General features: G+C 41.2%; 1 protein-coding gene across 2 annotated transcripts in view; it reads left to right on the top strand.

Moving 5' to 3' along the window:
- Positions 1-27,738, top strand: part of LOC131027153 (uncharacterized) — a 198,922-nt gene that overhangs the window by 59,998 nt on the left and 111,186 nt on the right. For both annotated transcript variants that reach the window (XM_057957140.2, XM_057957141.2), the window contains exon 2: positions 8,069-8,167. In XM_057957140.2, the coding sequence (XP_057813123.1) occupies positions 8,069-8,167 (99 nt within the window). The remainder of the gene's footprint in view (positions 1-8,068; positions 8,168-27,738) is intronic.

Genomic DNA, 27,738 nt, shown 5'->3' with positions numbered 1-27,738 from the left:
CTGTGAGCCTGTAGTAATCCATCTTGAGAACTTCGGCTTCTGTGCGGAGATCTACCCAGATGTCCTCAATGCGATGCACATGCACAAAGGATTTCTTGATCTTCTCCTTCATACCTCTGTAATCAAAATCAGCTCTAGGTTTAAACCTTTTGAGCTTGATTTCCTGCAATTCAGTCTCCATGGCCTTAGAATCCTTTGGACCGATTAGAATCCTTTTTGATTTTACCAGCTAGGATCAAATCGTCCTCAATTTCAATAGCCATTGATTGAGCAGCGTCTAAATCAGCAAGAGATGCTCGCCTTAAGAAGAAATTGACCTTGGGCAACTGAGTGTTAATGAAAAAGCACTTGAGGTTCTCAGGAGTAGGTTTAGAATTGATAGGAATTCTATTTGCTAATTTATTGAACTTAGCAATGAATTCACGCATGCCTTCATGGGTATCCTTCTTCATTTGGGTCAACTGGGCTAGCAAGGCGTGTTCATCTTCTGCAGGCTTGAAACGTTCCTCAAACTTGTCTCTCAACGAGTTCCAAGAAACAATCGAACCTGCAGTAAGATTGAAAAACCAATTTGCTGCAATACCTTGAAGAGTCTCTATGAATAAACGAACAACAACATCTTGATGTTCAACTCCAAGAACACCACATGCCATATAGAAAGACTTGACATGTTCGTCAGGATGCTGTTTTCCATCTCCATAGAACTTGGGAAGATTTTTACGAGAACCTTGTGGAAGTGGATGAAGAGGTGGGGTTAAAGCCAAAGGACCAAAAGCTACTCCCCACGGACTGGGAGGAGAGGTGGATTAGCCATACTAGATAATGAAGATATCAGTGGTTTGAAAAAGAAAGAGGAATTTTCACTTGGGATAGATTTCTTTTTTCTTGAAGGAGGATAACTTGTGGTTTGTGAAAGGGAGGGTGTACTAGTGAGCAAAAGGAATCTATCTCTTTCAGCAGGAGATATTTCTTCTGAATGTTCACCTCTCTTTCGACGAACGTAAACACACAAACTTTCCAGCTTAGAGAAATGAAAGTATTTCCAAGCTCTTCTTTAAAAACAGCACGACACTAGTCTTCAAACGAAAGCATGAGGCTTCCGAATGCGTCCGTGTCCCCAGCAGAGACCCAAGAAAATGTTGGTGTCTCGGATGGGCCAAACAAATTTATATCAAAGATCTTTAAGACACAATTAACAAAGTACTTCAAATCTCGTTCGATCAGCAGGAAACCCAAGAAAAGTTATTTCCTTTTTTCTTTTTTTTTTACTAGCAAGACACTAATCTTCAAACGAAAGCGTGAGGCTTCCAAATGCGTCCGTGTCCCTAGAAGAGTTGCCAAAAAATTGTTGCTTGAAAATTTTGTACACTTGGAGAAATATACAAAATTGTGGTTTCAACCACAACACATGAGTAAAAACTCTCCTAATTAAGGGAAGGCTCCCCCTATCTAACTACAACTTTGAAAATAACATAGAATGGGACAGCAATCTTTCTTCTTCTTTCAAGAAAGACAATATCCTTTTCTCTTCACAGAAAAGGATAGCAATTGAATATAAACAACAATAACCACTTTCAAATGAAATGAGAGAAAGGAAATGAAGTTTCCTGAAAGCTCAAAGACTTCCGTCACTTCCTTCGGGACGGGACGACAATATCAAGCTCAAAGACTTGATTATATGAAGTCCTATCTACCCTTTTCTACACTAATGCTATAAAGAACGAGTTATGACAACTCAAAGACTGAAAAACACTATTCTTTTCTACTTTAAATAATGGGAAGTAGTATAAGCGCAAAGACTTACAGCTATTTCTCACAGAATCTATTCCTAAATTCTCTTAAAAACAAGTGAAAGCACAAAGACTTGCAGCTTCTCTCAACAAAATATTTAATTTAATCTATATTAAACTCAACTACTTGCAGCACAAAGACTGCAAATCAGAAGTGATTAAGCTCTTTAGGAGCACTTGCAAGAAAGATAATATAGAACTATAACTCAAGAATGTAGCACAAAGACTCAAAGCTTGAGCAATTTCTTTCTATTCCTTTTAATTCTTGAATTTACACATGAAAGCTAAAAGACTTCTTTGCTGCAAATTTGGCAAAGTTTTTGCTTGCTTTCCAAAGATAAAAATTACAATAGACCCCTCAAGTATTTATAGAAGAGGAGCCTTGACAAAAAGGTGGAAGGATCCTAACTAACTTGAGAGATTCCCTCAACCACCAAGACTTACTCAATAACTAACTAAGACTTCAATAACTAACTAAGACTTATTCCAACTACAGTCCTAATTGGACACAACTTGTAGTTGCCTTACATGTAATTACAAAAGTGCAAGTAATGTGTAACTTGATTTTTACAAAAAATACTTTTACATGTAACTTGTCAAAACAAAATTACAACTAAAGATTACAAACGTGGAAAAATACAACTAAGTGTTGAAAAACACTTAAGTTGCATTTTGTGAAGACACAAATCCTTGAAATTTTTGGATGCTCGTTTGTAGTTCCTCGGGATTCGGTTCATGGGTGTTCTTGGCAACAACCATGGTCTTCACAATAGTGGCATGACACCGGAGGAGCGCAGAATTGTTTTTATCCGTGATAGACTGGATTTCATGCAGAAAGGCTTGGTGTTTCATCAATGTCTGAATTGAAGCAGTTGTGAATTGTTCGCTCCTCCATTCATTATGAATCCTCATTTGTAAATCAACAAGAACTTCTTCTTTTGGAATCATCTCTCCATCCTGACTTACTATGTTGCAAGAGGCCCTTTCACAATGTGAGACAATATCTCAGAAAACTTTGCCTTGGAATCTCTTTGCATCACCGATCTCCTCAATGAGGGATTTAAGAACAAGGGTCTTGTTTTCCAGGAGTTCTTCAAATTCCAAGTGCATGATCATGGAAGAGATGATGGCATGCTCCTGCAAAACACTCAACTGTTGTTGGGGCATGGTACACCAGATTTTCAAACTTTCATCAACTATTTCCAGATTCTTTTTGAAAGTATTAGAAGTCTGATCTAGTTTCTCCTCAACAGTCTCCAACTTAGACATCATCTGAAAAATTTCTTTCATTACCTATGCACATAGATCATGAAGCTGATCAACCCAGGAATCCAGTGCTTGTACCTTCTGAGTAGCCCTTTCCACTCCACGAATTGATTCTTGGGAACCAGAAGAACCTATGGAGTTACTCCCTTCAGCAGCAGGTTTTGTGATTTTATGAATGGCTACCATAAGTTGTCGGTTTTCACCTTCTAGCTTGTCTTTCTTTGCTAGAAGTTCATCACACCTTTGCACCAGCGAAGCAACAGAAAACTGAGCATCATGTTTAATGACCTCATGTGTTTGTTTGCCCAACTCTATCCTTGTAACTTTATAATCAGCAGATGACATTTCTTCAAGTGGCTTATCTGTAATAGGTTCCACAATTTCAGCTACCTTCATCTTGTTGCTGTCAACAGTTACTTTGGAGATAGTCTTGACCTTCTTAGCAACTTTGGATCTGGACTGTTTCAGTTGTTGGTAATCAAAGGCATCAGGTGAGATTTCTTGCTTCTTCCTTTTCGGGGTAAAAGAACTAAGCCATGGAGGCAAAGTCATCAACTCCCCTCCAGTAGCAGCCGTAGGCAAAGGAGAAGCAGTTTGTGTTTGAATCACCGTGGTCATCCTGGGAGGAATATTTGTTTGGACAGCGACCATGGTTTTCTTAGTTACCAATGGGCATGAAGATTGCCTCATGAATTCTTCAAAACTAGAAGTGGAAGTATCAATTTTTGATAACTGGATGCAAGTAGGAATATCCTCAGGAACTTCCAACACATTCTCTTGTTGAGGATCAGGAGATGGCTCGTATGCTGAAATCGGAATAGCATTCTGAGGAGACTCATCCACAAGCAAATCAGGGGGAGAAAGCTGCGTCTCAATGGGAACTGGAGGAATGATCTCATGAGGCGAGTCTGAAACTGGAGACTTGGGAGCATCATCAGATTGCTGCCCCTCTTCTGGATTATCTAGATCAATCATCTGAACATGAAATCGTGATTTTTCCTTCCCACGAATTGTTGTCTCTGCAGGAGGAAGCACTACTGCACGATTGACTCGCAACTTGATCCTTGTGCCCGAAGATGATGCACCCTCCTTGTTGACAACCTGAATCTTGGACTTATGTCCAAGAGGCCCTATAGAATCATCTTCTTTTCCAACCTTGATTTTTATAAGTCTAACAGCATTACTTTTTAGCCATGCGTTGGTGTTAGCCAAGACAAGTTGAAATCTCTCAAGGATGGATATGCACTCTTTGTGCAACCATTGGATCAAAGGAAGTGGGGCTTCCTCAACCCTCCGAGAAATGTATTCAGGATCAAGTATGTGCCCATCATCAATCATCCCTTGTGGGATATCCACCAAGTTCAAATCAACAATTTGCTAAACTATGAGCCTGCAGTAATCCATCTTTAGAACTTCGGCTTCTGTGCGGAGATCTACCCAGATGTCCTCAATGCGATGCACATGCACAAAGGATTTCTTGATCTTCTCCTTCATACCCCTGTAATCAAAATCAGCTCTAGGTTTAAACCTTTTGAACTTGATTTCCTGCAATTCATTGTCCATGGCCTTAGCTTTCACAGATGTGACAAGGGAATACCGGCCAATTTTCAGTGGATTTGTGGTAGAGATCCCCATTCCAACCTTGTGCCTAGCAGATTGAAAAGTGTGGACAGCCATGATCTGTCTTTCCAACTCAATAAAAATGATCTTATCAGTTGGGTATCTGGGAAGCATTTATGGCTGACCACCATAGCATCCAATCCTCATATAGGTGAAGGTGGGAAACTGCAGAAACAAACATCCATACTCGCACACCCTTGCCCATACCTCATCTGAAACTCTCTTGTTCTTGAGATTTCTGTCAAACTGACACATGAAATATCCGAAGAATGTATCTTGGACTCTTATGAAATGCAGTCAGCTGGGTCTCAACAGCAACTGGTCATAATACTCCCAAACTGGTATAAGTGAGCGATCACCCCTGGCAGAAAGACCTGAAAATTGTCTAAGTGATGCTGCCAAATAGACCAAATATGAATTCATGAAGAAGGTCATGGTGGTAGGAACTGCTGCAAGTTGTTCGCACAAGGCATCGCTAATGACTTCTCCCCATTAAATATGATGAGACTGCCTTATGAACATGATGAACTGGTACATCCATGGCTCAAAGACATTGGAATGCTCCAGGCCCATCATCCTGTTGAGAAGAGTTATGGTGTCTCTTATCTCCCATTTGAAATCGCAGCGGTACAATTTCGCCCACTTTGAGGAGGCTCGTGGCTCTTGGATCCACCTGTTAATATGTCGTTTGCAATCTATTTCCATCTTCACATAATATTTTGCTGCACTTTCTTTGGAGATTTCCATATAAATAGGTGCAGGAGGTATTCTAAAAACCTTCTTGATTGTATCTGCATCAAGACGAATTATAGCTTCGCCATCATCATTTTTGATGACTCTTGTCTCTTTATCAAAATGATGGGCGCAGGCAAGAATAAATTCAGGTTCTAAGGCAACCACCGGGAATGATGATGCATGGTGGATATGGCTGTCCAACAGCCGTTGCAAGTTATTATCCTGTGGATCTTCTACCCTCTTGACGAATTTTGACATATCCACGTGCCCTATTTCTGTGTCTTTGATGCGATCCAAAGGAGAAGAAACCTGGGAAGGTGCAACCTCGTTCTGATATTTGTCATATTTGTACTTCATTTTCTTTGAAGCTGGAGATGCCGACAAATCTGACATTGATTGTGAACTTGGAATACTGTGATGAAGACTTAAAAGAATTAAGGCAACATCATAGTCAGCTGCAAATATCATTCTTCCTCCTCCGAATGGGAAAAACTTCGATTCTTGAACTTCACTATTTTGTGAGAGGAAGAGGGGAAATATATAGAAATGGGAAAATTTTGACTTTGACCAATTTCGGATCTTGGGGAAATTTTCGCAAGTATACAAGTTGGAAAGAACATACATGCAATCGGGGTTTTAAAACCCGAATGCAAGTACACTTGTAAATTTGCAAATGGAGAAATGGATGGAAAATGAGAATTTGACTTGTGGAAAATGACGGAAATGGAAAGTACGGATATGGGAAAAATGAATGGATAGAAATGGGAAAATCTGGGAATGTCATTTTCATGAAAATGGGTAGAACTTTTCAACATGTAATCCGGTTTTTAAAACCCGAATTTGAAAGGGAGGGGTATTTCACACTTTTCAACTTGGAATTTTAACCAAAAATGGTGAAATTCCTTAACCGTAAGGGAAGAACAAGAATTTCCAGCGAACTTGTAATCGAGATTAAAAATCCCGAATACAAGTAAAGAGGGAAATATGGGAAGAACAATGCAATTCAAAAATTGCATACCAAGGGGAAGATCTCTCTCACAAAAACCGATTTTTGGGGGTAGAACAACACATTTCCCAAAAAAAAAACAATTTAAGAAAGAAAACTAAGAAAACAAGAAAATAATAAAATGAAGGAAAGAAAGGAAAGAGAACATACCCTTTCTTCAAACTGAAAATGTTTCTCCAAAAATGCAACAATCTTTGGAATGAAGAACCTAAATCAATAAATAGAGACAAACCACAATCTCCAAACTCTTGCCATGTTTTTGGAAAAAACGCCTTATATGAAAAAACGTGGCAGCAAATGAGTGTAAAATGAAACAAATAAAGCTCCAATGTCCACGCCTAGGTAGGAGAGTTCAAATCGATTTAGGAGAATGCAGCTTGATGAAGTTTTAATCCCCCAAAATGTGGCGTTTTGGAAACATGTGGTTGCTCATTTGGAGCAAAAACCAGTAAATACAAACCCCAAATGGCGTGATAAGTGGTTTAGAATGCATAAGAATAGGGTAGAAACCAAAACGCGTCTCCTTCCTAGAAGATCTCCACAAAAATCTGCTTTGAAATCTTCAAAAACCGTTTTTCCTTGCAATTCGGGTTTTTTGGACCAAACTGCAAGTTCGATTTTGCATAAAAGAAATGAAAATCGGGTTTTTGGGAGAATATAACAAGTTTTAATTTTCACTTTTTCACTTACAAAGCCAAATTCGGGGTTTTTGGAGAGAAAGACAAGTTTAAAATTGCACTTTTTCACTTACTAGGCAAATTCGGGGTTTTTGGAACAAATTGCAAGTTTAAAATTGTCAAAAATGCACTTTATGTGTAAAATCGGGTTTTTGGGAGAGAGATGCAAGTTTTAATTACTTGTAAAGGGGAAATAAAATCCCTACAAGAAGTTAGAATTGTTCGCACACATGTAATGGGGGTTTAAAATCCCTATTACATGTAAAAACCATTAAAGTAGGGGTTTTTGGAGAGAACTACAAGTTTACTTGTAATTTAGCCAAAAAATGCCTATTTTAACTAAAAAAGAACAAAAAACAATAAAAATGATAAAAACAATAATAGGGAAATTTAAAACAAATTACAAGTATTCATCTTTTAATAAAAGTGCACATGTAATAAGCCAAAAATTCCTCTACAAAGACCAAAACAATGGATATCATTAAAACTTGCAGTTTGAAGAAAATTCTCCACCTGCAGTCGGGTTTTTAAAACCTGAAATTGAAGGAAAGACATAGCAGACGAACCTAGAATTTGACGAAATTCGAAACGTAGTTCGAGGATGGATTGAGGATTAAGCCAGTCCAAGGATTAGTCAAAATTCTGCCTTGGGAAGCATGCCATAGAGTAAATTTTTTCATTTTTTCAATTTTTTTTTTATGTAGTGGTCCTTCATTTTTGGAAGCAAAATTGAGGACAACACATATCTTAGTAACTCTTCGTTCTGGTTTTTCAGTGTTGATTAATTGTTGTGGTGCAAGATATAACATGGCCATGGATTCAAATTCACTTCTATTTGGAAATATGTACTAGTCTCATCCAAATTGCAATTCTAAATTTACCGCGACTTGTAATTTTTAGAAAATCAAGTATTGTAAGATTATTGTTTCAAACTTTTAACACTATATATGAAATGGATTTTTTGTGTGTGTTAGAACTGAAGATCTTCCTCTAGAGAATTTTGATGCAATCTACCTTTTGGACTACGTGGGCCCTGATGGCTTTGTCAGTGAGCTATCTTCAAAGGTTAAAAGGTTATAACAGCTTGTCTACAAGATATTTTTATTTATTATGATTTTGAAATGTTTGGAATGATTGTAGAATAGTATTGTAATTTTTTGTCTCCGATATGATGCATCATATAATTCAAGATAATTTATTTATAGGCCAATGACAGTTTCAATCTTACTGTGTTTATAACTAATTCTTGAAATTTTATCATATCAGAAAATTAGCTTTTCCCATTTATGAAATAAGAAAATTCACCCATTTAAAGATAATTTACCCTCAATAAAGGGCAATAACTTTGTCACTTTGGAAAGAAAAAATATATATTTTTGGACTCTACAATCTCTCTAGGAAAGCATAGAACTTAATCGTGATGGTGCTCTAGAAGGCAACATGGGGCCTATAGATTATAATGTCCCCAATCGAACAAACTTAGGAAATAGACAATCTCCCTAATATGTGTAAGCTGAAATGATGCCAATATTGGCATAGTGTGATGGTTAAATTGTGGTGTTGTGGTTCTTGCCACCAAGGTTTAAACCCCATTGGGGTGTTATTGTTGAGTTCTCTTGTTGGGGATGAGGTCCCCTGTTTGTGACCTCATTCATAGCTTTAGGTCAGAATCTTTACCTTCAAAGAAAAAGCTGAAATGAAAAAAGAATACTAGAGAAGGTGCCAAATCTGAATTAATAACATTATTTTGAGTTGGGCCCAATAATTTCATATTTAAGGAGCAACTTAATATTATTATAGTTGATTTAAATTTTTTTTTTAAACACTTAATTATAAAGAAAGTATTTTTAAAAATTTTGGAGGGAAATTTTACCAGGGGCCTATTTGCTGAGTTTAATGTTGCTTGAAGTTCGATAATTTAATAGAATCATGTCATCCAGAGTTCCGTGACTCGCGGCGAGGCACGCGAGTCAGCGGGCCGAGTGACCCCTGCCGGGTCACGGTGACCGTGACCCGGGCTCGGACGGGTCAGGGGGCATGACTCGCCTGACTCGCCGAGTCAGGAGAGTCACGCCCTGACTCTCCGAGTCCGAGGGTTGTGACCCGGCATAATGCATGTGATCCAAAAGTTTTCATGTCAAAACATGCGTTCAAATAAATTATAAACTTCATACTTCACATTTCCCAATACAATGGTTCAAAATAAGAGCAGATTGGTATTGAATTACCCATTCTGTGTCTGAAGCATATTTCATGATTTGGCATCGAGGATACATCAATTGGTGAAGTGTTTTCCTCTTGGGTTGAGGGCGACCAGCTAGTAGGTGATTTGAGACATTTATCTGCAGTCTTCATTGTCATCTCAGACTTTTCACATCTGCAGCAAGGTACGACAGTGAGCAGTTCGATTGGGCATTAGGAAGTCCTCAATATTTTGGATATTGCTTGATTCTTCATCACCTCATCAAAGCGACTCTTACCAGGTTCTTTGCTTATCAAATACATTGCATTTCCAGTTTGAATGTGTGAGTCTATAACTGCCATATGTTCTCAGACAATCTGAAAGTGTCCATGTCTGTTGGTCAATATAATTGATGTAAATTGGCTATGTAATGAGCCTATTTGATTCATTAATGAAGGAGTTATAAGGCTGTCCATTTAGACAGTGTTATATGATGCTTGCCAATTATTTGTCTTAATGACAGTCTGCTGTAACCTTTATTTTCTGCATACCATTTTATGTCAATGGATCAAACTTTAGGAATTGTGGCTGCACTATCATTCTAGATCATAGTTTATGTTTAGCAAGTCACCTTATTTACATTTCTACGCATGTGATGGATGTATGTTTATGTATGTGATCAAACTAGCTTCTATTTGATGATGTTATAGTGTCTTTAAGCTTAATTCAATAATGGGTGTATGAAACAAGTTTTAAATCGTTAAAAATCTCTAAATTTCAAGGGTTTTCTTATTTTGCCGAGTCGTTGCTGAGTCATTGCCGAGTCCGAGCCGAGTCACGAGTCGAGTCAGCCTTGCCGAGTCAGAGCCGAGTCCGAGTCTGGGAACTTTGCTAGAGATGATACCAATCCTCAAAAGACCCTCTATCCAACACATTAGCCTACGAGGGTCAGGATAATAGGCTAATCTCACAAAATCCAAGTCTGCTAAAATGGGGACATTACATACATCCCTCTAGTCAAGAGGGTTTTCGGCCACCGTCACTTCCACTACCATGTTGTCTCCTGCTCCTTTTGTCTCCTCCTCAACCACTGAAATATCACCACCCTCCGTTCCAACCTCAACTAACCGTCAACCCATGGCTGGAGCCAAGCGAAAACTGTCATCCTCTCCACTCTCATTGTCGTCGGACGAGGATGCTTCCACGACATCTTCCTCACTATCCCCGCTGCCTGCACTGGGAGATTGCCCAACATCTTGTCATCGCTTCTTCCGTTGTGGTTCACCGTCGGCTGTCATGATGTTCAGATGCGTCCAATAAAAGATAGGGGGTCTATATGGCTCTAGCCTGGCTAACGACTGCAAGTCGCCCCTCTTCTCCGATGCCACTCCTATATGAATAGCATCCAAAAACATGGCGATGGCATGATGCGACATATGAAAAACCTTGTGCTGGAGTCCTAAGCATTCACGGATGCGCTCATAAAGAAATGACGCCCAGTTGAAGACCGTGCCATTCTGCAGCCCGTTCATCAAATACAACATCCACACGGCAATGTCCGACCCCTGACTGGCTCTTGTTATTCTGCTTTTGATGATGTCCATGATGCATCGCCACTCTGCGTTGGCCAGAAATGTCCGCTTCACCCCATGGCTACTGCTAGACCTCCATATACTGTCCTGTTCGCCCTATGTCAAGTCCCCTCGGCAAACCAAGCAGACCAATTGCTTCTTTTGTTCTAATGTCATTTTTTTTTTAATGACAGGGCTGCCCTAGTTAGGAATTCCAAAAATTCTGGCGAACTCAGGGGCGGAATAAGAAATAGTGAGGTGGCATCCCCCATATTGTACCATAGACCTGTGTGTATGCTGATCATATCCAGCCACCATTCCCTTCAGTACATGCTCAAATTCCTTAATGCTAAAGACTAGCATGGTCAGAATGTGGTCAACCCCTGCCCTCTTCAAATTCATTTTGATGATATTGGTGTCCTTTGTCTCCTCCCACCATGTCTTGCAATTGCTGCCATTCAACCCCTCCCATGTCAAGGACTGCATCGTTATAGGCTCGTCTCACTGCACACGCGCCCGCACCTTCTTCCCCTTGTTGTTGCCTGGTGTGGCCATGTTTCCAACGAAGATGACTGTTCCTTTGTCACTGGGGTTTCCAAAACTCAGTCATGGCATAACGGAATCAACTTTTATAAGTTGCAATTCCCTATTCAATTCTCCTTCCAGATCCACCCTATCACTATCAAATCCGTTAGCCCAACTATTCCCGCAATCAGCTGAATCCTGACACGTGCTAACTGTGTTGTACGACGAGCTGGCCGCCTTTGGTTCACCATAAAAATTTCTTGTGTACCAGTCGTACGGAATTTCGATCTCTTACCAGTTGTACGAACTCCCCCAGTGTCCTAGTTCCGAACGGATTTGTGCTAATTCCGTATGGACAGCAAAAAAAATTCAGCGTGTTACCTCCCTCCACGTACGAAATGTCGTACAAATTTCACTGTACCCCTCTTCCAACTCTGTACGGTGGTTGTACAGCGTCCAATCTCCCTTGCCTTCCGTTCCTTGCTTGCCCGTACGATCACCGTGCATTTCATGGTGTTCTCGGTAATCCGTACGATACGGTTTTCGTGTTTCGTGTAGGCCATGCAATCTCTCCCAGGTCGTACGGAGTTCGTATGCTACAAAGCCCCATACGGTGTGAACTCTTCAAGCTGTACGGAAATCGAGCGGGATTTGATGTGTTGAAAAACTGTACGATGATCGTACGAATGGCAGTGTGACAAAAACCGTACGGAAGTGGCCTTCTCCTTCCACCATACGAAATCTGTATGGATGGTCTTCTTCTGGTTGTACGGATGCTGCTCGCAAAAATCGCTTTGATCTCCGATTCCTCCTACTTCTTTCCTACGCACTATGCTTGAAATGGCTAGGTAGGGACACTTATACAAATTTTTAATTTTTAGGGTTAGGGCGTATTTTGTCAATTTTTCATAAAATAATGCTTTTTCTACTTCATACACCTTTTCCTTTTGTAAATTTACAATAATTGTCCTTTGTTTTAATTTTCTAATTTTCCCTAACCCCTTCTTTTTAATTCCCAAGTCATGCCTTACTTTTTCTATTTTTAGCATTCCCCATTTAAAATACCTTTTTAATTTTTTAATTTGGCCTCCTTTTTTAAATTTTAATCCCCGTACCTTTAGATAGCTATGGTACCGAGTTGCTTGCCTACCCCGACCACTTGTTTGGCCACTTGGCTGCACCTTGGCGAGTCCCACCTTTGCTTTATGTATGCTAACTGCCTTCTTTTTCTTACGCCGCTTACCTTTTCATACCCCCAATCTCAATCGTCTTCTCGGCTTGGCTTTATTGTCTATTTCTTTTTTTAATTTTTTTTGTTGCCCAGCATCATCACTGTCGTCATCGGAATCCTCCATTTTCCTTTTTATTCCGATGGGATCTTTCTGGGGTCTAACTTTGATTTCTGAATCGTGAAGCCACGCACACACGTGTGGTCGTCTCCTGTAACATTCCTCGAGACAACATGTGCCTGCATATTCCAAGTCCCATATTTTATCTACCATTGATGTCGGTCCCACCCCTTGATATCTTCCATCTATGTACCACCCTCCATACGGCTGGTACCATGTTACTTTTTCGCCATCCACCTGTGGTGGGCCCATGGGGTTGGGGATTACTCAGTAAAGTGCATTAGGGCCAGCTTCCTGCTCTCCCGGTTGCAGAGCTATCACGAACAAATCTTCGACTTTTAGGACCATCTTCAGACACGGTCCCAAGGTGGCACCGTACTCTTCCAAGTCTACCTCCTCCTCTAGATCAACCGACTCCTCTTCCTTCCCTGCCAGTTCCGCCTTCCGTTTTGCCTTAGCCTCTTCATCAATGTAGTACGCAATGTAGCCTTCCCAGGGTCCTTCATAAGGAGCCCTCTTCCTCCAGTGTCCTGTGATCCTTGTCCATGTTGTCGGATCACCAAAATAGGCATTGGTCAAGTGCTTGTGAATTCTAGGCACCGCGATACCTTCAACTTGCTTCGGGACCAATCGCTCCTCAATGGACATAAGCGGCTTAGCCCAATCTTCGTCATGCCTATAAGGTTCTGTAGCGACCACTGGGTCGTCCTCAATTTTCTTGCTCCTTCCGATAGCCAAGTCTCCTCTTGTGGCATATCCCAACATGTTGACTGATAGGACTGGTTTATCCTGCTCTCGATACAATTTCAACTTCAAGCCATTGACAGGATCGCGAATTGGGTTATCATCTAGGGTAGACAGTTTCACTATTCCATTCTTGCCCACTTCTCGGATCTTATAGGACCCCAGCCAACGAACTTTGAACTTTCCAGGACGAAGTTCGTTGCGGCCGCTATATTTGAGAACCAATTGTCCACGACGGAAATTTGTCTGTCGGAGGTGTTTGTCGTGCCAATGTTTCCATCGGCATTGGGCCACTTTCGTTGCCCATTGTGCTATTGTCCAACGTTCATCTAGCTTGGTGAGGTTCGTCAGTTGAGCATGCAAACTCTCTTCATCTCCCAACCGATTATCAACAGCAATCTGAAGGCTTGGTATAGTATATTCCGCCGATACCACCGCCTCTTGGCCGTACATGAGCTGGAACGATGTATTGCCCGTGGTCACCTTGTATGAGGTACGGTATGCCTACAATACCGTTGGTAGGCATTCCTCCCAGTTCGCCTACTCCACCCCACAGGATTTATAAATGATAGACACGAGTACCTTATTTGTGGCTTCAGCCTGGCCATTCGCTCGAGGGTAGTAGGGGCTGGACAGATTGTGAAATATTTCAAACTCGATCGTCATTGTCTAGATGACCTGGTTAACAAAGTGGACCCCCCTATCACTTGTGATCTGAATTGGAATCCCAAACCTGGTTACAATTTGTTCGTACAAGAACCTTGTCGTACTTATGGCAGTGTTGTCCGGCAGGGCTTGAGCTTTGGCCCACTTTGTCAGGTACTCTATGGCTACCACAATGTACCAGCATCTATGCATGTTGCTTACTTTGAGAGGTCCTATGAAATCTAGCCCCCATCTTTCAAACAGTTCCTGTGGCTGGGAGGGAAACAGGGGCATGAAGTCCCGTTTAAGAGGCTTCCCCGTACCCTGGCATGTGTCACATCCAACCACCCATTCGCACACATCAGTGTGCAAAGTCGACCACCACAGTCCTGACAACAAAACCTTTCGTGCAGTAGCATCGGGCCCCATGTGGCCCCCTGCCAATCCATCATGAGCTTCCCTTAGCACATTTGGGATTTCATGACACATCTCCTCAAGATTTGATCAAGTCCCATTTTATACAAAAGACCATTGATCAGTTGGAAGGTCTTACTCTTCAGTGCCACTCTCCATCGTTCCCCAGGTGGCATCTCTTGTGGAAATGTGGAAGTAGAGAGGTACTAGCCGATCTTCTCGTACCATGACGGTAGTACTGCAATCTCGAATAAGTGCGCATCTGGAAAGTCCTCATTTATCCCTTCGGCTAGCTCTCCCGACCTGATCCGTGATAGTTGATCGACTATCACATGGGACTTCCTTGGCCATACAATAATGGTGAAGGTGAATTCTTGCAAGAGCAGCAACCATCTACTTACCCGACCTTGGATGATCGATTTATTTATCAAGTACATTAGTGCTTGATGGTCCACGTAAAATGTGAACGGGGTAGCCAACAAGTAGTGACGAAACTTCTGAACGGCATACACCATCCAGAGTGCCTCACTCTCCATTGTACTCTAGTTTCGTTCGGCCCTCGACAAAAGTCGGCTGGCGAAAAAAACCGGGTAATCCAGTCCTTGCGTCCCCACTTGTGTGAGGGTAGCACCAATGGCGAAGTTAGAGGCATCAACGTGTATGTGAAACTCTTTCTTCCAATTCGGGTACACCAGTATCGATGCACTCACCAGCTGATCCTTCAGTTCCTTGAAGGCTCCTTCCTGCTTCGTACCCCATACTAACGGCTCTCGCTTCCTCGTTAGCTTGTCTAGGGGCCAGGAGACTTGTGCAAAGCCTTTGATGAATCTCCACTAGTAGCCCACGTGGCCTAAGAATGACTTCACCCCTGTTACATTCATCGGATTCTCCATGTTGATGATCATCGCTATCTTGTCTGGGTCTGTCTTTAGTCCTTTACAAGCAATGTGGCCAAGGAGCTTTCCCTGCGGTACCATAAACCTGCACTTCTTCGGGTTAAGAGCTAGCCTAGCTTTCCGACACCTCTCCATATATTCTCCGAGTGCCTTCAGATGAGTGTCCTGATCACTGAAAATAGACCAGTCATCCAAGAACGCCCTAAAGTTCCCTATGGACATTTTGTCAAAGATGTGTAAAATTATTCTCTGGAAGGTTGCCGGTGCATTACATATCCCGAAGGGCATGCGATTGTAGGCGTACACCCCCTCTTCCATCACGAATGTAGTCTTTAGCTTATCTTCTTCCGCAATACTTATCTGATTGTATCCCAAAACCCATCCAGAAATGTGTCTATCTCGTGCCCAGCTACTTCTTCCAAGATGTTGTCTGTGAATGGGATTGGAAATGGGTCTTTGATTGTTACTGCGATTAGGTACCTGAAGTCTACGCATATCCTTATTTGGTTAGCCTCCTTTTTGAGAGAAATGACTATTGGGGAGACCCAGTCACTTGTCTACACCTTAAATATGATCCCAGCCTCCAACATTTTGTTGATCTCCTCTTTCATCTTGGCCGCATAGTTCTAGTTCATTTTGTACGGTCTCCTCCGTATGGGTTGGGCTCCTGGTACAAGGGATATGCGGTGTACGCACAATTCCGGAGGTACCCCTTAAAGTCCTTGTAGGTCCAAGCAAAGACGTCCTTGTATTCCAAGAATATCTTGAAGGCCACCTCCTTCAGTACGGGGTTCCAATCATCCCCTACGAGTATCACCTACGAGTCCTAGTCCTTGCCTAGATTGACTTTTTTCACATCCCTTTCCTCGTACTTCATAGGTTTGTCTCATTCAAACCGGTGAGTTGGTGTGTCATCCACCTATGCCATCCCTTCCTGGTACCTACCGTACTCCGGGAGAAATGATTGCTCTTCCGTACCGCCACTTCATTCCCCAATCTCCCATATTTGCAGCATGTGGCACTCCGAGTGGAAGACCTCGTAGTCCTCCATCTGCCAATGGAAGAGTCCAGCCAATGAACTAGTTCCATCTTTAGAGAATCCGTCCAGTTCCAGCACTCCTTCCTCGTTGGGTTCCCTCCCTCCTTTGTCTCCTTCGGAACCCCACTCCCATCTGTTTGAGTCCTCTGAGTCGAAGTCAGACGATGCAAGCTCTTCACTGACGACCTGGTTCCTTAGGTCAATCACATACTTATGACCTTCACTCTCGATTGAGAGTGTATTCTTCTTCTAGTTATGATTGGCTCTAGCCATGATCAGCCATCCCCTTCCGAGGAGGGTGTCATACGCTTTTCTCTCCAGTGGAATGACTATGAAGTCCAGAAGAAATTGTTGTGTCCCGATCACCACCTTTTGTGCAATGAGAGTCCCGAGGGGTTTGATATCGTGGTGATCTGCACCAACGAGGTGGAATGTTGGTGGCCAGAGGATAGGCTTGCCAAGACCCCTCCAAGTTTCTTCTGGTAGCACGTTGACTCTAGATCCGCCATCCACAATGGTGTTTGTGAGCTTCTGCCCCATTATCTCCATCTCTACCACGGCAAGTTCTTGTCCAATGCTTATGGTGAGCAGCATAGGATCTATGGCATCCGTACCAGGTTTCGTCATCGGAGCCATACTAGATGGTCCTATCGTCGTTCGGTGTTCCTGGTCGACGGTGGTGTCATCAGCTGCATTTGTCAAGGCCACCCTCAACTACGGCATGGTCTGTAGGAGGTCGAATACCCATACGGGTATAGTGGTCTGTAACATCTGCTTAATGATAGTTTTTCCGGTCCCGACCGAAGTGGGGTACTGGCAGCCAGATGCAAGGCCCTCCGTTCTTCTGCCATCGCACGTTCAATGTCTACCCTGGCTTCCTGGAGTTTTTCCTTCTTCGTGCAAGGGTCAGGATACGTGGCTTTCTTGTTTTGCATCTTGTGATTGCCAGGAAACCTTCTTGTTGTGCCTTGCACACACTCCCCATCTTCAACAGGGTCCCCCCTTTCTGTTTTCTCGTCTTGTCCTCACTCAGGTCCTAAGTAGGGAGTTCTAGTAATTCGTCGAGAAGATGCAACAATTAGGAATTTGAGGCATTAAGGAGGTGAAGAAAATTCGCCTTGGAGGTTGATCGCAATTTCATTTGCAAAGAAAAGAGGATGAGTAAGCATAACATTTTCAAAATTGGTAAAATGAGTCAAACATGAGCCAAAGATTTAAAAGTCGGCCTAGTATGCCGAAATTCAAGTCTGAATGCAACCAAAGGTAAAATTTCGGCCTCTGAGGGAAATGTAAGCCTAAACCCAAAACTTGGCCCTCAAAGCCGAAATTCAATATACTAAAAGGCGAAATCGGCTAAATAGCCCAAAATGCGACGTTGTTTCATCAAAAGTCGGCCTCCAAAGTCGAAATTCAAATCAAACTGTCAAAAATTGGAATAAACACATGAGATGAGAACTCCAAAGAGTTGCGAATCGACCTCCTTAGCCATTAATGATAAGGCTATTAAAATAATAGTGGATGGGGTAAGAAATAATATAATGCCCATCACTAGAAAGCAGGAGACGGCTTATAAAATGTTCAAGGCACTTGAAAGGACATTTGAGATATCAAATGCAAGTCATACTCTGGCATTAAAACAAGAGATCAACCATATCAGTATGAACAAAGGGGAGACAATTAACTCCTACTTCATGAGGATATGAAGCCTAAGAGATGACCTAGCTTCCCTTGGATAAGACATCCAAAGCAAAGAGTTAACACTCATTGCTCTAGATGGATTGCCTAGTGGATGGAACACATTCGTCCAAGGCATCAGTGCTAGGTCCAAATATCCTAAGTTTGAAAGACTAAGAGATGACTGTCTACAAGAAGAATCTAGATTGAACAAGGTAGGAATAAAACAGAAGAATATAGATGAAGACTTGCAAGTCCTAAATACAAACATAATTAAGAAGTACAAAAAGAAGCAATTCAGGAAAAGAAAAGCTAAACAAGGCAAGAACACTTCTAAGAAAGACCTATCACATGTTCAATGTTATAGGTGTGACAAATTCGGACACTATGTTGCAAACTGTCCGGAGTAAGGGAAGCAAGCCACATTTGCAAAAGTGAGGAAATCTAGAAGAGAAATGACTCCGAGAACTATGTCCTCTACTCAGCACTTACAAGCCATGCTTCAAACAAGTCTAACTCATGGGTGATCGATAGTGGTTCATCCAGACACATCACCGACTTTAGAGAAATACTAGACTCCATGATAGAGAAAGATGATGAGGAAGTAACCATTGGAGACGATTCTTCACATCCAGTCAGAGGAATTGGAACCTGCACCATCAAACTAAAGATAAGCATGTCACTATGACTTGAAGAAGTACTATATGTTCCAGGCATCAAAAGAAATCTAATCTCCATATCAGCACTAGAATATCAAGGATACAGAGTGACCTTCATGGAAAACAAGGTGTTGGCTTGGCCAAAGAGATCCTCCATCAAAGACGCTAAGGTCATTGGTCGAAGACAAGGCTATTTGTATGAGCTATGTACAGAGCCCAATCTAGCATTGATCCATGAAGCAACTAATGCAAATGAAGTATGGCACAGGAGATTAGGCCATCTGAATTATAGAGGTTTGTCAACTATGGGAAACCTTGTCACAGGTCTACCTAAGTTGAAGCAATATCATTCAGAGGCATGCAAAGGGTGTGCCTTAGGTAAAAATAACAAAAGTGCATTTTGAATAGTACTAGGAAAACTAGCAAAGTTTTGGAATTAATTCATTCTGATGTATGTGGACCTATGTCCGTACCCTCGCTAGGGGGATTTTTGTACTCTGTAATTTTTGTTGATGACTACTCTAGGAAGACATGGATCTACTTTCTGAAATGTAAAGAATCAAAAGAGATCCTAAGTAGGTTTAAAGAGTTTAAAACATTAACAGAAAATCTCTCTAAAAACAAAATTAAAACCTTAAGAATTGACAATGGGGGGCAATACACATCAGGACTATTTAAAGACTTTTGTAAAAATTCTGGGATTAAGAGGGAGTTGACAATACCTTATAATCCACAACAAAATGGAGTAGCTGAAAGGAAAAATAGGACCATAGTAGAAGCTGCCAAAGCCATGATACTAGATCAAAATCTAAACTTGAACCTTTGGGCAGAAGCAACTAACACTGCTGTGTACATACAAAATAGATGTCCTCATTCACACCTTGAAGATAAAACTCCTGAGGAAGTCTTTACCAAGACAAAACCAGATACCAGCCATCTTAGGATATTTGAGTGTCCGGTCTATATTCATGTACCTAAAGAGAAAAGACTAAAACTAGAACCCTCTGGAAAAAGGGGAATACTTGTAGGATACAGTGAAACTTCTAAAGCCTACAGAATATATGTATAAGGGCAGAGAAATATTGGACTCAGTAAGGATGCAATCTTCGAAGAAGATTTAGTCTTCAAAAGGGCCCAAAATACAATAGAACCTGAAATTCGTAATCCTTCTCCTAACCTAGAAGAAGAACCTACTCCTGAGCTTCAGAGGGAGTATCTTGAGGAAACTATAAGTGAAACACAAGACCCACCTATAGATAATCACAAGAAAAGACCACTATGGGCCACCAAAACTGTAGCAGAAGCTCAGAAGTTCGCTGCTCCTTCAGGAACCTTCAGGGAAAGCAAGAGGCCTAATAAATTCATCAACTATGTTGCACTTATGAATGATCTCTCTAAAGCTGAACCTAACAATGTTTCAGATGCACTCAAACATCAAGTATGGATAGATGCCATGACTGAAGAATATCAGTCCATTATGAAGAATGATGTTTGGGAGATTGTTCCTAGGCCAACCAAGAAGTCTGTTGTGTCTTCTAAATGGTTGTTTAAAATCAAGCATGCTGCAGATGGCAGTATTGAAAAACACAAGGCCAGATTTGTAGTTAGAGGGTTCTCACAGAAGGAAGGAATAGATTACGAAGAAACATTTGCACCTGTTGCCAGGTACACATCAGTAAGAGCTGTCCTAGCCATTGTAGCAGCAAAGGGGTGGAAGGTACATCAGATGGATGTTAAGACAACATTCCTAAATGGCGAGATCATGGAAGAAGTCTACTTAGAGCTACCTGAAGGGTTTGAAATTCATGATGCAGAGTCTCATGTGTGTAGACTCAAGAAAGCTCTCTATGGGCTCAAACAGGCTCCCAGAGCCTGGTATGAAAGAATTGACACCTATCTCTCAAAGCTGGGTTTCTCTAAGAATGATGCAGATCCTAATCTCTACCTCAAAAGAAATAAAGGTGATATGTTAATATTAATTTTATATGTTGATGACTTATTAATCATAGGAGATGATCACCTAATAGAACAATGCAAGAAAGATCTATCCACAAAATTTGATATGAAAGACTTGGGGCTTCTTCATTACTTCCTAGGATTGGAAGTATGGCAGAATTCTGATAATATTGTACTGAACCAAGGGAAGTACACCTTGGACATATTGACAAGAGTTGGAATGCTAAACTGCAGACCCATGACCTCTCCTATGGAAACCAACTTCCATAAACTTAAAGAAGCAGCAGCAGAATCAAGACCTACTGACCCCACTCAATACAGGCAGATGATTGGGTCCCTGATGTATCTAGTAAATACAAGGCCAGATATCTGCTATGTTGTTAATGCCTTAAGTCAGTTCATGTGTGAACCTAAGGAGATACACCTGGTTGCAGTAAAGCATATAATGAGATATCTACAAGGTACCCTAAAGCTTGGTCTTAAATATGAAAAGGTTGACATAGATCTACATGGATTTACAGATTCAGATTGGGCTGGCAGTGTAACTGACAGAAAGAGCACTTTAGGGTGCAGCTTCAGTTTAGGGTCAACCATGATATCCTGGATCCGCAGAAAACAATCTTTAGTAGCTCAGAGTTCCACAGAGGCTGAATATATTGCAGCTTCAATGGCTGCCCGAGAAGTAGTATGGCTAAGGAAATTGCTGCATGGGATTATTTGGAGAACCTATGAAACCTACAATCATTCAGCTTTGATTATCACACTGAATGACTTTAGGTTTCATAGGTTCTCCAAATAATCCCACGCAGCAATTTCCTTAGCCATACTGCTTCTCGGGCAGCCATTGAAGCTGCAATATATTCAGCCTCTGTGGAACTCTGAGCTACTAAAGATTGTTTTCTGCTGATCCAGGATATCATGGCTGACCCAAAACTGAAGCAGCACCCTAAAGTGCTCTTTCTGTCAGTTACACTGCCAGCCCAATCTGAATCTGTAAATCCATGTAGATCTATGTCAACCTTTTCATATTTAAGACCAAGCTTTAGGGTACCTTGTAGATATCTCATTATATGCTTTACTGCAACCAGGTGTATCTCCTTAGGTTCACACATGAACTAACTTAAGGCATTAACAGCATAGCAGATATCTGGCCTTGTATTTACTAGATACATCAGGGACCCAATCATCTGCCTGTATTGAGTGGTGTCAGTAGGTCTTGATTCTGTTGCTGCTTCTTTAAGTTTATGGAAGTTGGTTTCCATAGGAGAGGTCATGGGTCTGCAGTTTAGCATTCCAAATCTTGTCAATATATCCAAGGTGTACTTCCCTTGGTTCAGTACAATATTATCAGAATTCTGCGATACTTCCAATCCTAGGAAGTAATGAAGAAGCCCCAAGTCTTTCATATCAAATTTTGTGGATAGATCTTTCTTGCATTGATCTATTAGGTGATCATCTCCTATGATTAATAAGTCATCAACATATAAAATTAATATTAACATATCACCTTTATTTCTTTTGAGGTAGAGATTAGGATCTGCATCATTCTTAGAGAAACCCAGCTTTGAGAGATAGGTGTCAATTCTTTCATACCAGGCTCTGGGAGCCTGTTTGAGCCCATAGAGAGCTTTCTTGAGTCTACACACATGAGACTCTGCATCATGAATTTCAAACCCTTCAGGTAGCTCTAAGTAGACTTCTTCCATGATCTCGCCATTTAGGAATGTTGTCTTAACATTCATCTGATGTACCTTCCACCCCTTTGTTGCTACAATGGCTAGGACAGCTCTTACTGATGTGTACCTGGCAACAGGTGCAAATGTTTCTTCGTAATCTATTCCTTCCTTCTGTGAGAACCCTCTAACTACAAATTTGGCCTTGTGTTTTTCAATACTGCCATCTGCAGCATGCTTGATTTTAAACAACCATTTAGAAGACACAACAGACTTCTTGGTTGGCCTAGGAACAATCTCCCAAACATCATTCTTCATAATGGACTGATATTCTTCAGTCATGGCATCTATCCATACTTGATGTTTGAGTGCATCTGAAACATTGTTAGGTTCAGCTTTAGAGAGATCATTCATAAGTGCAACATAGTTGATGAATTTATTAGGCCTCTTGCTTTCCCTGAAGGTTCTTGAAGGAGCAGCGAACTTCTGAGCTTCTGCTACAATTTTGGTGGCCCATAGTGGTCTTTTCTTGTGATTATCTATAGGTGGGTCTTGTGTTGCACTTATAGTTTCCTCAAGATACTCCCTCTGAAGCTCAGGAGTAGGTTCTTCTTCTAGGTTAGGAGAAGGATTACGAATTTCAGGTTCTATTGTATTTTGGGCCCTTTTGAAGACTAAATCTTCTTCGAAGATTACATCCTTACTGAGTCCAATATTTCTCTGCCCTTATACATATATTTTGTAGGCTTTAGAAGTTTCACTGTATCCTACAAGTATTCCCCTTTTTCCAGAGGGTTCTAGTTTTAGTCTTTTCTCTTTAGGTACATGAATATAGACCGGACACTCAAATATCCTAAGATGGTTGGTATCTGGTTTTGTCTTGGTAAAGACTTCCTCAGGAGTTTTATCTTCAAGGTGTGAATGAGGACATCTATTTTGTATGTACACAGCAGTGTTAGTTGCTTCTGCCCAAAGGTTCAAGTTTAGATTTTGATCTAGTATCATGGCTTTGGCAGCTTCTAATATGGTCCTATTTTTCCTTTCAGCTACTCCATTTTGTTGTGGATTATAAGGTATTGTCAACTTCCTCTTAATCCCAGAATTTTTACAAAAGTCTTTAAATAGTCCTGATGTGTATTCCCCCCATTGTCAGTTCTTAAGGTTCTAATTTTGTTTTCATAGAGATTTTTTGTTAATGTTTTAAACTCTTTAAACCTACTTAGGATCTCTTTTGATTCTTTACATTTCAGAAAGTAGATCCACGTCTTCCTAGAGTAGTCATCAACAAAAATTACATAGTACAAAAATCCCCCTAGGGAGGGTACGGAATCCCCCTAGGGAGGGTACGGACATAGGTCCACATATATCAGAATGAATTAACTCCAAAACTTTGCTAGTTTTCCTAGTACTATTCTGAAATGCACTTTTGGTATTTTTACCTAAGGCACACCCTTTGCATGCCTCTGAATGATATTGCTTCAACTTAGGTAGACTTGTGACAAGGTTTCCCATAGTTGACAAACCTCTATAATTCAGATGGCCTAATCTCCTGTGCCATACTTCATTTGCATTAGTTGCTTCATGGATCAATGCTAGATTGAGCTCTGTACATAGCTCATACAAATAGCCTTGTCTTCGACCAATGACCTTAGCGTCTTTGATGGAGGATCTCTTTGGCCAAGCCAACACCTTGTTTTCCATGAAGGTCACTCTGTATCCTTGATCTTCTAGTGCTGATATGGAGATTAGATTTCTTTTGATGCCTGGAACATATAGTACTTCTTCAAGTCGTAGTGACATGTCTGTCTTCAGTTTGATGGTGCAGGTTCCAATTCCTCTGACTGGATGTGAAGAATCGTCTCCGATGGTTACTTCCTCATCATCTTTCTCTATCATGGAGTCTAGTATTTCTCTAAAGCTAGTGATGTGTCTGGATGAACCACTGTCGATCACCGATGAGTTAGACTTGTTTGAAGCATGGCTTGTAAGTGCTAAGTAGAGGACATAGTTCTCGGAGTCATTTTCTCTTCTAGATTTCCTCACTTTTGCAAATGTGGCTTGCTTCTCTTTCTTCGGACAGTTTGCAACATGGTGTCCGAATTTGTCACACCTATAACATTGAACATGTGATAGGTCTTTCTTAGAAGTGTTCTTGCCTTTTTTAGCTTTTCTTTTCCTGAATTGCTTCTTTTTGTACTTCTTATTGATGTTTGTATTTAGGACTTGCAAGTCTTCATCTATATTCTTCTGTTTTATTCCTACCTTGTTCAATCTGGATTCTTCTTGTAGACAGTCATCTCTTAGTCTTTCAAACTTAGGATATTTGGACCTAGCACTGATGCCTTGGACAAATGTGTTCCATCCACTAAGCAATCCATATAGAGCAATGAGTGTTAACTCTTTGCTTTGAATGTCGTATCCAAGGGAAGCTAGGTCATCTCTTAGGCTTGATATCCTCATGAAGTAGGAGTTAATTGTCTCCCCTTTGTTCATATTGATATGGTTGATCTCTCGTTTTAATGCCAGAGTACGACTTGCATTTGATATCTCAAATGTCCTTTCAAGTGCCTTGAACATTTTATAAGCCGTCTCCTGCTTTCTAATGATGGGCATTATATTATTTCTTACCCCATCCACTATTATTTTAATAGCCTTATCATTTCCCTCGATCCATGTGGATTTCTCGGTTTCATCTTCTGGTTGTGCACTTTCAGTTTGGACATATGAATCAACTTTGTTTTCTCTTAAAATCATTTTGATTCTAAACTTCCAAGCTGAAAAATCTTCACTACCTCCGAGTCTATCTTCGAATCTGATAGCGTTGGCCATTATGGAAATGTGATGTAGTTTGTAAGTTAGTCCTTGAATTTTATCAAAATTGAATAGCCTTAGGTTAGATGGAATAAACTCATCTTCCCGAAATTTTAAATGCACACTCGAAACGCTCAAAGTAAGCAAGTCTGAAAACTAAACGATTTTGGATATCAGAAAATGTTTGCAATTTTTAATCATCGGCAACAAATGGAATGATAAAATCTTGAACTTGCTCAAAGTCAACAACGGCACATTATCAAATCGGCCCTCTAGCCGAAATGTAAGCTTAGAGAAGTATTAGAAATTTCAAGCCTAAACTAAAACATTGGAGCACCATTCCAAGCCCCCCTGAAACGTTTGAATCTCCCTTTAATATCCAATGGAGAAAACAAGTTTGAGAATAAAGCTCTTTTAAACTGAAACCTTTTTTCCATGTCAGTAGCATAAAGAGCAACATTTTGAATTTGCTTAAACCAGTTGCTCAAACCAACCGACCAATTTTCAGTAGCCCGATTGTTTAAAGCACGGAGAATTTGAATTGATTAAATAGACTGTTTTAAAAAGCTTTCAAGTACTAATTATCTGATTGCTTAATAATTTTGGTGCTAACGTCGTCTTCTGGCACTGCTAACCCCTATTTTTCGCATCAAGGCATGCATCGTAATCCGTGTCCGATTGTGCAGGATAAATGCCTAAATCAGCGATAGAGTCCTCAAAAGCACCTGATGCAACTGGAACATCACGAATTTCCAAAGCTGACATTCCCCGCAAGGTCGAAAAAATGAAGTACCAGTTGCGAGGAGGAGTCAAGGAGTCAAAGGTCCAAAGTGTGTGGGATAGCATAGGGGATACAGACCTAGGACATATTGATATTCAGGATTTCAGGAACAGAGTGTACTCTCCTAACACCTATGGCAAGCCCAAACGGATGATGGAAAGTGGCATTGCTTAAGCAGTCGGTTTCCCTCTGGCCATGCAGAATTATGAATTAGTGGTTGAGGCTACTAAACATTATCAGCCGGAAACCCAAATTAGTGGTATTGAAGGAGATGGTACTAGCTGACTTCACGCCTGAAGCCCTTGGGGAAGCATTTGATATCTCGTTTCCTGACAATCCCATTGCCACAACTATCGATGAGGCTCAAGTTGTTTATGACATGAATCTTGCTAAGTGCAAAACATTGATAAACGAGGAACGGTTCAGTGAGAGAAGACCACCAAGCACTAAAATCAGTAAAAAGACCCCCAGAAGAGATTTTCACAATGAGTATGGTGATATGGTTACCTTACTCAGCCGGGTCATGGGACTTCCTCAATCCAATCTCTTCAAGGAATGGATGTTCTACTTCACTGAGCAAGTCTTCGCTAGGAAGTCTAAGTTCGACTGGGCTCAGATCATCAGCAGCAATATTCATACACAGTTGATTGAGCTTGAAGAAAAAAAGTACTTTGCCATGACTTCCTACCTGGTCTACATGTTTGCTCGACACCAGTCGCTAATGGGATTCATTAAGAAAGGTGAGATTGGGAATGGGCCGAATCAGTGAAAGTATATGACTGCTACCCTAAGTTGCATTACTATGACATTGCCCAAAGAGAAAAGAATAACATCACATACGCAATTAGTCAGTACAAGCGTGTTAATGACGCTTTTACAATGCGCCTAGTTAGATTAATGCAAGGAGGATTGCATATAAGGCTGTCAAAACAGGCTACCACCCTGATCCGAAAATACGGTGCATGGTTCATCCAGTTCCCCAGATTCACCTACATCAGAATAGCAGGTTTTGAGGGAACACCATACCAGCTTCCGCGCTATCCATCAGACAGATTAGTCCTCATGGAGGTAGCAAGGCAGGCACACCCAGCGGGTAGCTTACTTAGAGACAAAAAGCAATCGAGGTTCACCTTCCCCATGATTTTGGGTAATCTTGATGCGCATTTCAAGAATTTGGTGCAAGATGAAGAGTCATTTGCTAAATTGGCATCCTATTGCTTACAAGAGAAATGCTTTGACCATGAGCGATTGGGAAAGAAGGCCTACGACAAGCATTACAGGGCCAAGGCATCGATAGAGGACTATTGGGGCAATTGTTCTGATGACTTTGAGGTCCATCGGCGGGAATATTCAAGGTTGAGTGTTCAACAAATGCGGCTTTATGAGTACCGCTAGGTCCCAGATCAAGTAACGGACTATGGAGATTGCTTGCAAGTCCGGGAATTTAGGCAGGCATGGACCTCCCGCCAGCTATTGATTGGACTCAGGACCCAATCACAAATTTTGAAGCAGTCATGGAAGGTCCAAGAAGGTACACAGATAACTGGTTATCCCAACAAATTGAGAGGCTGACCCATGAAGGAACCCAATTCACATACAATTTGATGGGTAGTCTCGATTCCCAGTCTTTAGAGGACGAAGGAACCTCAAGCGCGCCAAAGGAAGAGGTTGAAAAACCTGAAAAGAAGAGAAAGAAAGCAAGGGCCAATAGGGGGACTCGAACAT

Source organism: Cryptomeria japonica, chromosome 10 (genome assembly GCF_030272615.1).
Source record: "Cryptomeria japonica chromosome 10, Sugi_1.0, whole genome shotgun sequence".
Classification (NCBI taxonomy): Eukaryota; Viridiplantae; Streptophyta; class Pinopsida; order Cupressales; family Cupressaceae; genus Cryptomeria; species Cryptomeria japonica.
Note: the sequence above shows the minus strand (reverse complement) of the source record. Positions and strands in the feature narration are given on the sequence as shown.